The sequence below is a fragment of the Humulus lupulus genome, chromosome X (assembly GCF_963169125.1).
Source record: "Humulus lupulus chromosome X, drHumLupu1.1, whole genome shotgun sequence".
NCBI lineage: Eukaryota > Viridiplantae > Streptophyta > Magnoliopsida > Rosales > Cannabaceae > Humulus > Humulus lupulus.
The window spans coordinates 172417889-172433447 of NC_084802.1; the positions used below are offsets into that span (position 1 = coordinate 172417889).

The window sequence follows — 15559 nt, forward strand, 5'->3', positions numbered from 1 at the left end:
TTAGGTCCACCAACAACTCTCTAATGTCTATCTCTACTGACAATGCTCTAACCCATCTCCTAGAGACTACCAGTTCCCTAGTCAGCAATAAAGTCCTGAATCCCCTAGCATAAAAATCACTAAGTCGACACATCTATCACTCTAGCTGATACAAATGAACAAGTAGCCCCTGAGTCAATAAACGCGGTAAAAGAAGAACCAGCACTAGAAATCTGGCCTATCACGACTGAGGGGCTAGCCTTAGCCTCAGTCTTTGGTTCCTTTTTCCTAACTTATGGGTAGTCCTTCCTCATATGACTAATGCTCCCACAAGTAAAGCAAGCCCTAATCCTGCACTCTCCCTGATGTTTTTGTCTGCACCGAGGACACACTGGGAAACTCCTCCAGTTGTCTCCCCCGCCCCGACAGCCACTGAAAGCACCCCATACCCTCCTATCTAAACCAAGAGGAACAAAAGAATCTGGGGCCTTTCTCTTCTGCTCACTGGGGCCACTACCCCAGCTAGACCCAGAAAAAGGAGGCACCATCCTCCGAGCATCACGCCTAGTAGTGCCTTCTCTCCAAATCTGATCCTTGGCCCCCTCAGCTATAAGGGCCTTCTCCACTACATGTGCATAAGTAGTAGTTCTTCGATCTAGAGCTATCGTAACATCACGGGAGATCATAACGTTCAATCCTCGCACAAATCGATCCTTCTATGCCATGTCAATGGGCACCAAGTCCAACGCGAACTTCGCTAACTGGTCAAACTTCAAAGCATACTCTATAATTGTCATCTGGTTATGAGTCAACTTAACAAACTCGTCCACCTTTGCTGCTCGGACTACAACACTGTAATACTTCTCATTAAAGATGTTTCTGAATTCTTCCCAAGTCATGACTGCCACACTCCTTCTTTAAGACACAACATCCCATCAGATGCGGGCATCTTCTCTCAACATGTAGCTGGCGCAGGCTACTCTCTCATTCCCTTCCACCCTCATGAAATCTAGGATGGAAGAAATCATGTTCATCCACTGCTATGCCCGCAGTGGGTCTGGGGTACCCTCAAAGGTGGGAGGATGCTGCTTCCTAAACCTCTCATACAGAGGTCCCCACCTATTCTCCATAATAGGCTAGGCTGGCACTAGTGCCACAACCTGTGGGACCTGTAGCCCAATGCCCCGAGGAGGGGCCTATTGCCTTAACTGTCGAAGCTCTTCTTTTGTTTGATGAAGTCTAGCTTCCATCTCGGCAAATAATTGTTGCCAATTCAGTAAGGCAGGTGGAGGGTCCTGACCCTCATTGTCATCCTCAGCCTTATCACCGCGGAGTCTGATTGATTGTCGAGGCATTACTACGGTATGCCTGCAATCAACGACGCCGCACATCAGGCATGATAACAACATCCAAAACCACCTCCCAATCTCATCATTCAACCACAACAAGCAAGTCCACATATCACACATAGCATATAACAATCAAGGGGGCCATACCCTAACATCATGCATATAATAACACATTCATCATGCTATATCTATAAATTCAGGCAAACAGGGCATTTAAACAAGCAATTAATCATATATTTCATAGAATACCAACCAACCCTGAATCGAGCTTGCCACTGGCACTGAGCGTACATGTTTGGTCGATCTTTAGGAACCATAAACCTTGGCACGCTCTGATACCAAGTTGTAACGCCCTACTTCCTTAGAGCAGTTACTATATGAGTTAAAATGTGCCATTAGCTCGCTAATCGAGGTTTTAGGTTAAAAGTGTGACTAAATTGAAATAAAACTAGTTTAATGACATTAATTATAAAAATTTGGACATTCATTGAAATCATAAAAGTTATACAGTTGGGATCCCAAAATATTTTTTGGAAAATATATTACAACTCAAAAATATAATTACGGTCGACCTAAGCGACAAAGCAGTTCATTATAGTACTTTCCCCAAAATAACCCTGGCCATGGCAGCCAGGTAGGTTGAACATGTACCCATCGCTCCACACTCTCCGTACTAATGGGTGGTCGACCTTCCATGTCCCCTTACCTGCACCATAGAGCTCTCGTGAGCCGAAGCCTAGCAAGAAAACTCAACATATAACGTATAACATAACAATCCACAGTATACAGCAAAACAGCAAATGGGCTAAACACATAGCGGCATGCCCTCAAGGGTCGCGGCTCACTGCTAGTCAGAGGGCAAAGCCCTCCTTCCTGGAGGACACAGGCTGCAACATGCTAAGCCTTGCGCCGCGGCGCCTAGGAAAATTTCTAAGGCCCCTAGGCCTCCATGTTCAAGCAAGCCGCAGCGCCTGATGAACAGAGTTGCGGCTCGAGCCTCTAAACCCAGAATTTCCCCATGCATTTCACAAGCCAACCTCCCTAAAACTCACCAATTCCGAGCCTTAATTCTATAATTCAACCTAGGATTCATATCCAAACAACAAAACTAGTATAAGCATCCAAAAATCCAACAAAAACCTCATCATAAGCTAACTTCAATCACCCAAGTTTCCAACCCCCAAAACTCTAACAAAGACTGAGAAATTTGTACAAAGACTTGCTTTAATTCTTACCTTTGTAACAATTTCGCCCTGAGCTAACTTCAGTTGCCACAAGCTGTAAATCTCCCCAAGCTCAGCAAGCCTCTAGCCTCCAATTCCTTAGCTTAAATCCTCCACAATTTCTCAACTTCCAAATGTCTAAGAGAAGGAGAGAGAACTAAGTAAAACAGCGAGAGAGCTGAGAATTCTTGTTTCTGTCTACTTCCCATTAGTTCTAGTATCTTGATTTAACTCTACCCTTAATTGCCTAAGTTTCAAAAAATGCCCCCAAGTGTAACCTTAATCCCTTAGTGCAACCAAGGGCATTCTTGTCAATTGCCAAATCCCGCTAAATCCTCGAGTGTTCCTATAAATCCCCATTCTAATCCCGACATGCCCAAATAATTGCTAAACTACTACCTGTTACCCGATAATTCCTAAGCATATACTTTATTCCCAAAATATCCCTAGGCTCCTCCCGAGCCGGGTATTCGACCCCGTTGTGATTATTTAGCTAATTCTCTCCTTTGGACCATCTCGGATCGTGTATCATAAATATATCACCACACCTTCGTGGTCTCAATCACAATACACACATATATCACATTTATGCCCTCAACAGGCTAAAATTACATATATGCCCCTAATAACCAAATGGGGCCCACATGCATATATAATTCACCTAAACATGCATTTCTAATCACATAATCATTTAATTCACATATTAGTATAATTAAATCAATTATTGCCCTCCCAGCACACTAATCAAGGCCCTAAGCCTTATTAGCAAATTTGAGACGCTACATACAAATTCCACACTAGAAAGCAAACTTAAAAGGATCTGAAACATAAAAGTTCCACACATAACAAAGGCCTTAAGAAGTTCCATGCAAAGAAGGTAGAAAGTCACGCGACACCCCTCATGAAAAGACAAAAGATGAGCCTTGAAGATGGCCCTATGGGTTACTACCTCAACCTTTCCATTCAACAATCTTCTCAATAGCATAGTCACCAAAGGGAGACAGGTTCACGTTGGGGTTGGTCCTCCATATAGCATGCAATGTTCGCTCGACTATGTGATTCTCGGCATTCACAAGCTCAGCTTCAAGAGCGCTAATTTTCTCAATAAGAGACTGGATGGTGGCTTCAAGCCTGATGTTGGATTGGGAGGTCGATCCAGCCTTGGCTATTGCAGCAACAATCTAGTGAATCACCTAAGCAAGCTGGCCCTCCAAATTACTAACCTGTGCGGTCAACTCATCTTTCTCTGTCCTGGCCAAGGAAAGGTCCTTCATCGCCACATCGAGCTCGGACTGCAAACACTGCATTGATGAAGAACTTGAGGCGACAACACGATGTCCCAAGATGGTAGCCTAAGTAAAAATAAGAAAATAAACTAGAACTTCAGCAATCGGTCACTAACAAAACTGAAAGGCATATAATAAGTGTCTTGATGCATACCTGCATAGAGGCTTGCAAATAAGCCTCATCCAAGTTGGTGTCCGGAAATTCATACATAGACTTCCACTCAACCTCGAGGATCCTCCTCATATGATGGCTCACGACCTCTCCATACTGGGGCGCCAGAGGATGCCCCCATGGAGTGGAGGTTTAAGCTCAATGAGGCGAAGCGTGCACACCTGTGGACGCATGCCTAGATAGAGAAGGGGACCGGGAGGGTCCTGACTGATCAATAGAAGCATAGGGGCAGAGGTGCGAGGAGTCACCTCCCTAGGGAGTGAAGTATTCGAGGGTCTCTGTCCGAAGTACGCCCTCGAGAGTGGAAGAACATCGTCAAAGGAGGACAAGACAAAGTTCCTCTTCGGAATAAAGGAAGAAGGAGGAGGAGCAATGAAGATAAAATTGTCACCTATTGTCGATGGAAAAATTTAAGAAGTAACTATAGGGAAACTTATACAGGAACTTGTTTATTTTCATGTAAATCATATATTAAACATATTAATATAAGATGACCTACAACATGTTTCTAAAATTGAATTCAAACAAAAATAATGATAAGAACACTTACCTTATACGCAGTGAAATGAATGAGTCATTCCTTCAGTTCTAACCCTTGTATCCTTTCTGTCGTAGGATATCACCAAGAATCTGAACCGTTCTTCAATTTTCTTCACAGTCTTCCAAACTATCCTTAGAATCACCTAGACTAGAGTGGGAAATTCTCAACACATGAGATAGGTACAGAGAGAAGAAGAAAAAAGAATATTGAGGCTTAAAAAAGGACTTATGCTGTAGAGAGAATCTAAAACCTACTAGATATTTTGATCTTCTCAGAAACAAGTGTGTTTCAACTCTCACTTAGCATTCCTTTTATAGACTCAATTAGGTCATTTATTTTAATTAAAAAATCAATAAAATAATAGATAATATCAGCCCTAGGTTGAAATTATCATGGGCTTTAAGCCCGTTAAATTTCCATTTAATTATAAGCATGTTGGACTTAAAATCAAGGCATGTATTATTTTCTATTGATTTAATTAATTAAATAATTATTTACATCCTTTATAAAATTTATTATTTATTATTTGAACCTTGATTTAAACTTATTTATTAATTTAGATACAAATTTATCTTAATTAATAAATCTGCTCTAATTTCTCTTTTCTTCTCTAAATTACATAACTCTGTGAAACTATCCAAAATTGACCTAGTCAACTTTGATAATTCTAATTGATAATTAAATCAATTAATTGAGACTATCTAGATGATTTTATCCAAGGTACAGTGGGGACCATGGGCCTATGAAATCAAGCTCCAATAAGTTATCATAAATCTAACAAATAAATTTACTATCTTATTAATTCCTCGTGACTCCACTAAAGACTTGGAATTGCACTCTTTGAATTCATAAAACGCTTATAAGCAATATAGATACGTTATTAATATCCATTTTTACAACCATAATTGTCACTCAATCCTCTATAGACGGTCTATAATGAGATGAGACTAAAATACCATTTTACCCTTCATTGTATTTTATCTTTAAAACACTTATTTCCTTGTAAATGATATTTCAGTAAACTAATATTAATTACTCAAATGAGATCTCTATCATTTAGCACCTTGAACCAAACTAAAAGGAAACCATCATTTCACTTCTTCATCAGAAGCTATAGATGTTCATATCTATGATTTATGCTCCCACTCAATTATACTACCGATTTCCCAAGATGTAAGTATGGGCCAGTCCGTAGGGTAAGCTGGTAACGAACAAGTCAAAGAACTAAAATAATACAATCAGTTAGAATACTAACCACTCATAATTGAGATTCAATTGACCTATGGTCAACTATATGATATGACTAGAATAGATAATAACTGTATGTTTACTTATCCTATCTACTGTCAATATTAATTCAGCCCGATGTAACAAATACACCCGGTCTTATCTACTTTGCTAATGTTCTGGAAAGAACATAACACTACAATGTGTAAGTAGATCATATCGTAGATTGGTAAATCAATGCAAATCATGTGCACAGAATAATCTTAGGACTAACTTATTTTGAACATATAATCATATTTATATTCCGCTGTGATTACGTCACTATAAATACGATTAGTTATATGCTCAGGATTTAATAGAAGCTTATATTAAACAAATAATCATGAAAATAAAATATGTGAGCAAAGTGATTGACCAAGTCAAAAAATGATTCTATTATTTTATTGATAATAAATGAGATTACAAAGAAATTGGGTTTTAATTAGGGCATAAAACCCCAACAGTAACATCATCAATGCATCCATCATATGCACCTTTCTTGTCCCTATTAGTCAAGGACCTTAAGCATGAGTAATTCTCTGAATCCACCTCAACCTCATCCTCTGTATCTATCACATTGTCATCAGAATAGTGGTAGTCTTCATCGTTGTCATCATCCGCACCCTCCGGATCAGAAAGTGTGGATGAGATAGAACACAAGGAAATCATCTAATCAAGAGACAACAACCCAAATGAATGGAGGTTGCCCTCAGTGAAAAGACTACTGGCCTGCTTGCAAGTGGATGGCACGACCAGGATCCTTGTTACACGCTCAAATTTCTCAGGACCCAAGATAGGACCATCTACCCCCTCACGGCCTGAAAACAAAAGAAAAAAAATAATTTAGTAGGGCAAGTCCTAAAAAAGATAAAGGTAAAAATAAAAAAGGGGTAGAAAACAACGAGCCTACTTGACTGGCTGAAATGGGTATGTTGTGTAGACACGCTAGCAGTAAAGATGTAATGACCCAACTACTTCTAAGACCTTGGACCATTAAAACTACTAGACATAGCTACTATTTCGATACAAACATAAGAAATAACATGCCTTTATTGAATACCCAAAATATAAGAAATAGCATGCCTTTATTAAAAATGTAAAATAAAATGTGATATGGTATGGGATCCCATTGTTTACAAAACATAAAACATAACTTTAAAAACAAGTTCAAAAAAAAAAAGTTGAATGCGGAATTACAAAAGAGACATATTTCAAAAGACGAAAATAAACGTCATCCTCGATCGACACGCAGCCCATCAATTTCATTCATCCTCAACACACATGCCATGCTACCAAGAATCCTTCCGCCTACATAATCATTTTCTTGCATCACACTAAAATAAAGGAATGAGCTTAATTCCCGACAAGAAAAATCTACTAAAAACAAAACATACATCGCAAACATAAGCATAAGACTACATCAAATACTATAAAAGAACATAAGACTATCTAAAACATATATCATATATCATAAGCATACACTATAAAACATATGGCTACAAAAATATCTATTACAATGGACATCATACATGTAGGGGCTTGCTAGCTAGGCAATCATATGCCCATAATTCTACAGGGCTAGTTATCTAAACAAGTCATATAAATTTATGGGGCTTGTTATCCAAACAAATCATATGCCCAAGGAATATACTATTGGGACTTGTTATCTAAACAAGTTATTTGTTTTCTAAACAAATTATATGCTTGTTATCTAAACAAAACATATACCCAAGAACTAAAACATATCATACATATACATATTATAGCATAAACATATAACATAACATAACATAACATATAAGCACATAAAATCTATCATATTTTCCTTACCAACACCGGGATATGAGAACAAGGACGGGGTTTGGAACACTCCTAAAACCAACAATACAAATGGTGAGTATTTCTAAAGAATAAAGAATGAGTGTGGAAAGTAAACCATCAAGAAGAAACTTACCAAGAAAGAACTTAAGTTTCAAGAACCATTAACGAAAGTTAGGATCTGAATAAAAGGAACTAAAGAAAACTAAATAGTTTTAAAGAATTGGACTTAAAGAATATAGTACCTTAGTTGACCTTATGGATTAGTCTAACTCCAATACCGAAATACACTAAACCTCACTTCCCAAGTATTTTATAAAGCTTAAGAATGGCAAAGCTTTTTCCCAACCCAAGTGTTTATCACTCTTTGGTAGTACTAGCACCTTGGAGTCTGATCACAACTGAAGAGTGAGGAGAAGGGCTGGGTTCTAAGTCTTATTTATAGAGTTCTAGGAATAAAAATCTTCTTTTTGGCTTTGAATAAAAATAATGAATTTAATTGAAATTATTTGAATATTCGTCAATCAAAGGCTTAGGACTCGATCAAATCATTCAGAGGTAGGTCTAAGGAGTCAAAGCTTGTTTTAAAAATTTAAAAAAAAAAAAAAAAAGAATCCTAACTTCTAACTTCCTAAATCTCGTAACTCTAAACTCACATGTAGTAAAATCAATATAACTAGAGTTGTAGAACTTCGATTTAGACCATCTTTATACCGTTAGAAAGATAATTCAATTATCTACAACTTTATAGTAATACTATTTTTCGAAATTCATAATATAACTATGTCAAAAATAGGTCAGAAGTTACATTACCCTAAAGTTACGGGAAAATCTATTCAATTATCTAAATAACAACCTAATTCACAAATTTCTTAACCATAAAATAACAAACTCTAATTCCCTAATAATCATGCTTATGACAAGTGTCATATTCTTATTAGCACTATCTAAATCTTAGGTTATAATAAATAATACACCTAGGACCAGCAATATTAATCAAACCTTATGTTATAATTAATATTCTTAAACTATAGGTTAAACTTATAAAATTCATAACTATTGCTATGAGTTTCCAACTAAGTCCCGACTTGAACCAAAATCCACAAAATCTAACATACTACAAAATAATACTAACTACTACTACTACTATCTAGCTAGTTAAGTAAATATTCTGGGACTCTACAAAAGAAAAAGTCGTTCGTCCACGAAATCTGATGGGAGATAAAACCCTCCACGAGGGGGTACCCTGTGAGGGCCATGACCTTTTGTATCGGCAGAAGCCAGGGGCTGATGGGTTCGCCCTCAAAGTAAACAGATGATGAACCTCCTTCATCGAGGGTCCACGCTGGTTTACTTGCCTGTACAAAACATATAAACAACTCAATATGACCCATGAGTTAGGGGACGACTGGAGAGACGCTAGTTCAAAGTAGTTAAGTACCTTCACAAATATGGGATGGAGTGGCAAGACACCCCCAGATCTGATCATAGAATCACTAAAAGCTACAAGCCCTTCTGGGGATTATGCGCACAGCAGCCGCAGGTCGGGATAAAGAAGTTGATGTTTGGTGATAGTTGATGGGCTTTCAACATGTTGGAAAGCTTGGTCCAAGTCATGGTGGACTCGATGTCCATAATCTCAAAATCGCCAGGGTCCTCCTTGGCATATTCGGTACCTAAATATGAACAAAATGTGGTTTGTGAGTGTTGACGTGGTTTTTCGCCAACAGTGTATTAAGATATGAAACGGGTAGATTAGTGCTAGATTATAAACCGTAATGAAATAGTAAACAGTCTCTCAAGAACGCACAACTTTTACGTGGTTCAGTGGTTAAAATCCACCTAGTCCACGAGTCAATATTATTATGTTTCTCTCTCTATTTCTGCAGAGTTTCGGTAATACAAAAATGGGTCCCCTTTTGCTGTCCAATATTCCTAATACTTATAGGGGAATTTCATGGACAGGTTTGGGTAACCGCATGAATAAACCGTGTGAATAAATAAGGTATCTATTTAATATAGATTATTCCCATTTTCATTGGGATATCATTTGATAACATAATAGAATATACTCCTACTATCTCGGATAATAAATGATAGATATGTGATACAGCCTGGGCATTAATGAGCGTATAAGGAGTCTCCAAATCTCTTGGGATCCTTCAGTATGTGTTCTTTCCAAGTTTCCATGAGCTGAATATCTCACCCGAGCTCGTGTTCAACGACTATCTGAACTCTAGCTCATAGTAAGTTCAGAGCGCCCAAAGTTGGATCTGGTTATTATAAGTCTCGAACTTACTTGCTATCCTGAGAGGCGGTTTGATAATAACCTGTGCATCGTGCTGTCCAACCTCTAAACTCGAGCTATTCACATCACTGTTAGCCAGATATTCTATTTGGCTATTTTTCCACATATTCATCTGCCAGCTGTACCCGAGCTGAGTAATTGAACTCGTGCTAATTTCAGGGTATAACATTTACCCCCCAAGCTCCTTATAACGACCCAAAATTCACTAATAAGGCTTAAGAGCCTTGATTAGCATGCTTGGAGGGCATAATTGGTATATGTGTGATTAGATAATTAAATGCATGATTATGTGGCATGCATGATTAATATGATTATATGGATATATTATATGCATATTTATGAACATTAGATATGCATGTGGGCCATTTATAGCTTATAAGGGCATATCTATAATTTTGGCCCGTAGAGGGCATAAATGTGATTATTTGTGATAAATTATTGATACCACATTATTATGTGGATATATTTGCAGTATATGGCTCGAGACGGTCCTAGTGAGCGGATTAGCGAAATAGTCACAGCGGGGTTTAATACCCGGCTCGATGGGAGCCTAGGGTATTTTTGGGAAATTGGAGAATATTTTGGGATTTATTAGATATTGAATAAGTATATTGGTAATTAATGGGACACGACGAGGTTAATTATTTAATAGTAGGAACACTTGAGAGGAATTAGCGGGAATCGGGAGTGAAATTACAATTTTACCCTTTGGTACTCTTAGAGGATTAGTAGGCTTGAGGGACAAAAGAGTCTTTAGTTAGGGAAAGGATATACTCAGCAAACACTTAGGATTAATTTAGAAGTAGTAGACACTCTCGGTTTTCACTCTCCTTCCCCCTCACGATTCTCTCTCTCACTCTCTTTACACTTTGAAGCTAAGGGAAGAAAAGAAAGGGGCAGAAAAGTTTAAGCTTGAAGCTGGACTTTTGGAGGGAATTTGGAGGAATTGAAGCTTTAGAAACCAGGGGGTTTAGCTGGGACTTAAGCTCAAAGATTGGAGGTTGTAGCTTGAGGAAATTCAATCATAATTGAGGTAAGTTCCTTACCACTGGTCATGTCAAGAAATTTTGGTATTGGTGTGGAATTAGACTGGGTTTTGGGTAATAAATAACTGACCATTTGGGGTAGAAACTTCTATATTCATTGTTGTGATTTTGTGTTTAATTGGATGATTAAAAGTCTTAGATTTGTAGCTAAAACTTGCTTTGGTTGGGAGGTTCTTCTGAGTTGAATTCTGGGGAAATTTGGCTAGGAGAAGTGTGAAGAAAACCCATAATTAATGGGTTTGAAGGGGGCGCCACGACGCATGTGCCCAAAAGGGCCTGGGTATGCTCTCTGACTTGGGGACGCGCTGCGACCTTAAGAGGCAAGTCGCGGCCTGCCTCCCCTTGAGGCTTGGGGGTATAGCCTCTGACTTGGGGGCAAGTTGCGACCCTTGGGGCTAGGTCGCGGCCTGCCTAGGGATTTTTGCCTTAGGTTGGTTTCTAGGTTTGGTAAGGCTCGGGGGCTCGAACCTAGGCGCTCGGGACAATTTCTTCTACCCAGTTTAGTAGAACTTGAGGTCCCGGAGGCTAGTTTTTATCTCCTGAGAATTTATTTGGATTGGAAGTTAACAATTACCCATTGGCCACTGTGACTAGGTTTATCGCCAAGGCTTAGGACTAAGGATCGTGCTCGAGATTGCTCTATTATCTCTGCTCGGAATTCAAGGTAAGAAAATTGCACCCGGTGTGGTTGTGAATGGGACTGAGATTCCCAAATATTGATTGTTTGTATTATGTGTTTGTAAGATTGATTTTTCATACAAGGAAGATCGCCCTAAGGGAGTCGAGGCTAATGGTAAACATATTGAGCGTGGCCCGGCCTAAGCAAGCCGGGGCCAGCTAGATCAACAAGGGGATCAGCCTAAGGGTGCCAACCCTGATTACTTGAGATTATGTGATTATCATTGATTAATTGAATATATGTACTCTATTTTATGTTTATATGAGATAAGCTTGATTGAATATTCATATTGTTACATGTGATTGTTGTTTTGGTTTTCTTGTTGGGCCTTAGCTCACGGGTGCTACGTGGTGCAGGTAAAGGCAAGGGTAAGCTAGATCAACCATGAGTTGGAGAGCTCTGGGGGCGAGGTGTACATTGTCAGCTGCTCGTCCACCATGGCTGAGGGAAGCACAGGGACAAAAGCCTAAAACTTGTATTTTTCCATTAGAATGGCCACTGATTATATATAATTTGAGAGTTTGTAAATTAACACTTAAACCCAGTTTCTGGGATCCCATGTTCCAAACATGTATTTTAATGAAAAATTAACTGTTTATGATCAAAATCTTTTAACCCTAATCCAATTGTTTACCTTAGGATCACATTTTTAATAAAATGACTTTATTAGCAAGTCCTGCGCTATTTTAACTACACAGTGTAATGGTCTTGGTTATCCAGGGTGTTACACTCCTGCTCATGCTTGATGTCGTCACTTTTTGACATGCACAGTAGGGGCTTTTAGGCTTCTGCCATGTAAAATCGTGCCTGCCCACTACTCAAGTACTGGACACGTGACTGCCTGCAATTGGCGTCTGTTCAAGTTTTAAGGACTGTGATAATTGTCCTGTCAACTTTTTGCCGCCATATGGTTCATTAAATCTAGGCCTTTGGATCTTGAGCTAACCCAATCGGATGACCTAAATTAATTCCCATAGTTTACGTATAAATAGGATGATCAGTCCTGAAACCTCACCACCTTTGCATTAAAAAAAAATTCTTTTAAAAAAAAAAACAAAGTTTCCTTTTTTCTTCTCCAACATTTCCCAAAAACCTTCATCGCCTTTCAAACTTTCAAAAGCTTTCAAGGAGCTTCCTGTGGACATATCAATATCTTCTTTGAACGAACATATACTCTATAAGTATTTCCCCACCTGGTTTGAATTTTTTCAATTATTTATTTTGCAGTGAGTTTCTTACTTCAAAAAATGCTCATTGCTCAATATCGTTTAGGCTATGTCTGAGTGTAAATAAGAAATAGGATTCGGTTTAGGCTAAATGAAAGAAATCAGACTCATTTAGAAATAAGGTACTCATAAATCTGGGCAATTTTTTGGGTTTTTTGAGAAAATTCTAATGGTAAATCGGTTTGAATAGCTGTTTCGGGTGTAGAAGCCGAAGGGGTTTTTGGTTTAATCCTGGATAGCTTAGAGGTTACGATTCCTTAGGCAGTTTTGCATTAAACCATTTTCAAAAAGAAAGTAGTGGGTCTGACGGCTCTGACACGCGAATCCTGAAGGATTTGGGAATTTTAAGAAATCGAGGCGTGTTGCCTAGGATCCCGCGTGGGATCACACGTTGAAGCTAGGGCAAAGCCTAGCTCGTATAAACTTTCAAATTTCGAAAGTAAACAAATTAAACCTTTTGATCTCCCGTACCTCTACAACCATAGCTAGAATCCATCTTAGGTCACCTACTAATAGGTCGCTCTATCGTCAGACGATCTGAATCATGGCACCCGCAAAGAAGAATGTCGCGAGCTCCTCCGATTTTTTTTTGAATGATATTCAAGAAAAGAATATTCTCAAAAAATTCATAGAATTAAAAGAACTCTCCTTCTTCGACGAAATGATAAAGGACTACCCGGAAAGGCAGTTACAAAAGTTTCACGTTGGAGTTTACAAAGAAATGATCCAATTGATCAAGATGGACAATGAAGGCCGTATCCATACGATTTTACATTTCTCAACAAATCTAATTTCTTTCCTTATTCTAAGTGTTTATTCTATTCTAGGTAATGAAGAACTTATTTTTCTTAACTCTTGTCTTCAAGAATTTCTATATAATTTAAGTGACACAGTAAAAAAAATTTCTATTCTTTTATTAACTGATTTATGTGTAAGATTCCATTCACCCCATGGTTGGGAACTAATGATTGGCTCTATCTACAAAGATTTTGGATTTGCTCATAATGAACAAATTATATCCGGTCTTGTTTCTACTTTTCCAGTTATTTTAGATACAATTTTTAAATATCGGATCTTTCGTTATTTAAATTGTGTATCTCTGTCACTTGTAGTGATTTATCATTCAATGAATGATTGAAAAATGATCGACCGATCAAATTATATATAATGTTTGTTACTTTGTACATTAGCAAAACAGTCAAAACTGTACTTATTATTTCTACCCACCTGGGAGATTCCTTCAATATTCCAGTAAAATTATTTCAGTAAATCTAAATAGCAAAATCATAGATAGGGAACTATACTAGTGACTTATCTAATTTTATTGTAGAAATTTTCAGGATAAATGATTAGACCATGCAAGCTAGAAATACCTTTTCTTGGATAAAGGAATAGATTATTCGATTCATTTCCGTATCACTATTAATATATATAATAACCAGGGTACCCATTTCAAATGCATATCCCATTTTTGCCCAACATGGTTATGAAAATCCACGAGAAGTGACAGACCATATTGTATGTGCCAATTGTCATTTAGCTAACAAGCCCGTAGATATCGAGGTTCCACAAGCGGTACTGCCCGATACTGTATTTAAAGCAGTTGTTCGAATTCCTTATGATCTGCAATTGAAACAAGCTCTTGCTAATGGTAAAAAAGGAGCCTTGAATGTGGGTGCTGTTCTTATTTTACCTGAGGGGTTTGAATTAGCCCCTCCCGACCGTATTTCGCCCGAGATTAAAGAGAAGATGGGCAATCTGTCTTTTCAGAGCTATCACCCCACTAAAAAAAATATTCTTGTGATAAGTCCCGTTCTTGGTCAAAAATATAGTGAAATCACATTTCCTATTCTTTCCCCAGACCTCGCTACTAATAAAGACGTTCATTTCTTAAAATATCCCATCTATGTAGGCGGGAACAGAGGAAGGGGTCAGATTTATCCCGACGGGAGCAAGAGTAACAATAATGTTTATAATGCTACAGCGGCGAGTATAGTAAGCAAAATCATACGAAAAGAAAAAGGGGGATACGAAATAACCGTAGTGGAGGCATCTGATGGACGTCAAGTGGTTGATATTATTCCTCTAAGACCCGAACTTCTTGTTTCAGAGGGAAAATCCATCAAACTGGATCAACCATTAACGAGTAATCCTAATGTGGGTGGATTTGGTTAAGGCGATGTAGAAATAGTACTTCAAGATCCACTACGTGTACAAGGCCTTTTGCTCTTCTTGGCATCGATTATTTTGGCACAAATATTTTTGGTTCTTAAAAAGAAACAGTTTGAAAAGGTTCAATTGTCCGAAATGAATTTCTAGATCCACAGATTCAATACCAAGCTCTAAAAAGAACTCCGATTTTTGTTGGAAAATCTGTTATGGTATGGAATTCTATCAAAAAAATTCTGAAAAGTCTTTAGGCTTGTTTATATTCTTTTTCTATCTTATATCATATCATATTTTGAGAATTACTTGGAACGCATTACTAGTTATAGTATGTATACTGTGAAGAAGACTATTTGACTTTACTTATTTATTTCTTTATTTTTTTCAATAAAAACCGAACTGAAGCGGTATGATTGTGTCACTATTGTTTGATTTAAATGCCATTTAAAATTCCATAGAATGAATCAATAGTTTTCTATTCTACTAGATCTAGAATCCTA

At 38.0% G+C, this 15559-nt stretch overlaps 1 protein-coding gene and 1 pseudogene across 1 annotated transcript; both read left to right on the forward strand.

Moving 5' to 3' along the window:
- Positions 1-13437: 13437 nt before the first annotated feature.
- Positions 13438-14168, forward strand: LOC133806455 (chloroplast envelope membrane protein-like). Its single transcript, XM_062244554.1, has one exon. It carries the CDS (start codon positions 13438-13440, stop codon positions 14029-14031), a length of 594 nt encoding a protein of 197 aa, XP_062100538.1. The 3' UTR covers positions 14032-14168.
- Positions 14169-14249: 81 nt separating this feature from the next.
- LOC133805002 (cytochrome f-like) lies at positions 14250-15212 on the forward strand (annotated as a pseudogene).
- The last annotated feature ends 347 nt before the right edge of the window (positions 15213-15559 follow it).

Excerpts from the sequence above, each read along its gene's own strand:
- LOC133806455 (XM_062244554.1), top strand. The coding sequence starts at position 13,438 with ATGGCACCCGCAAAGAAGAATGTCGCGAGCTCCTCCGATTTTTTTTTG.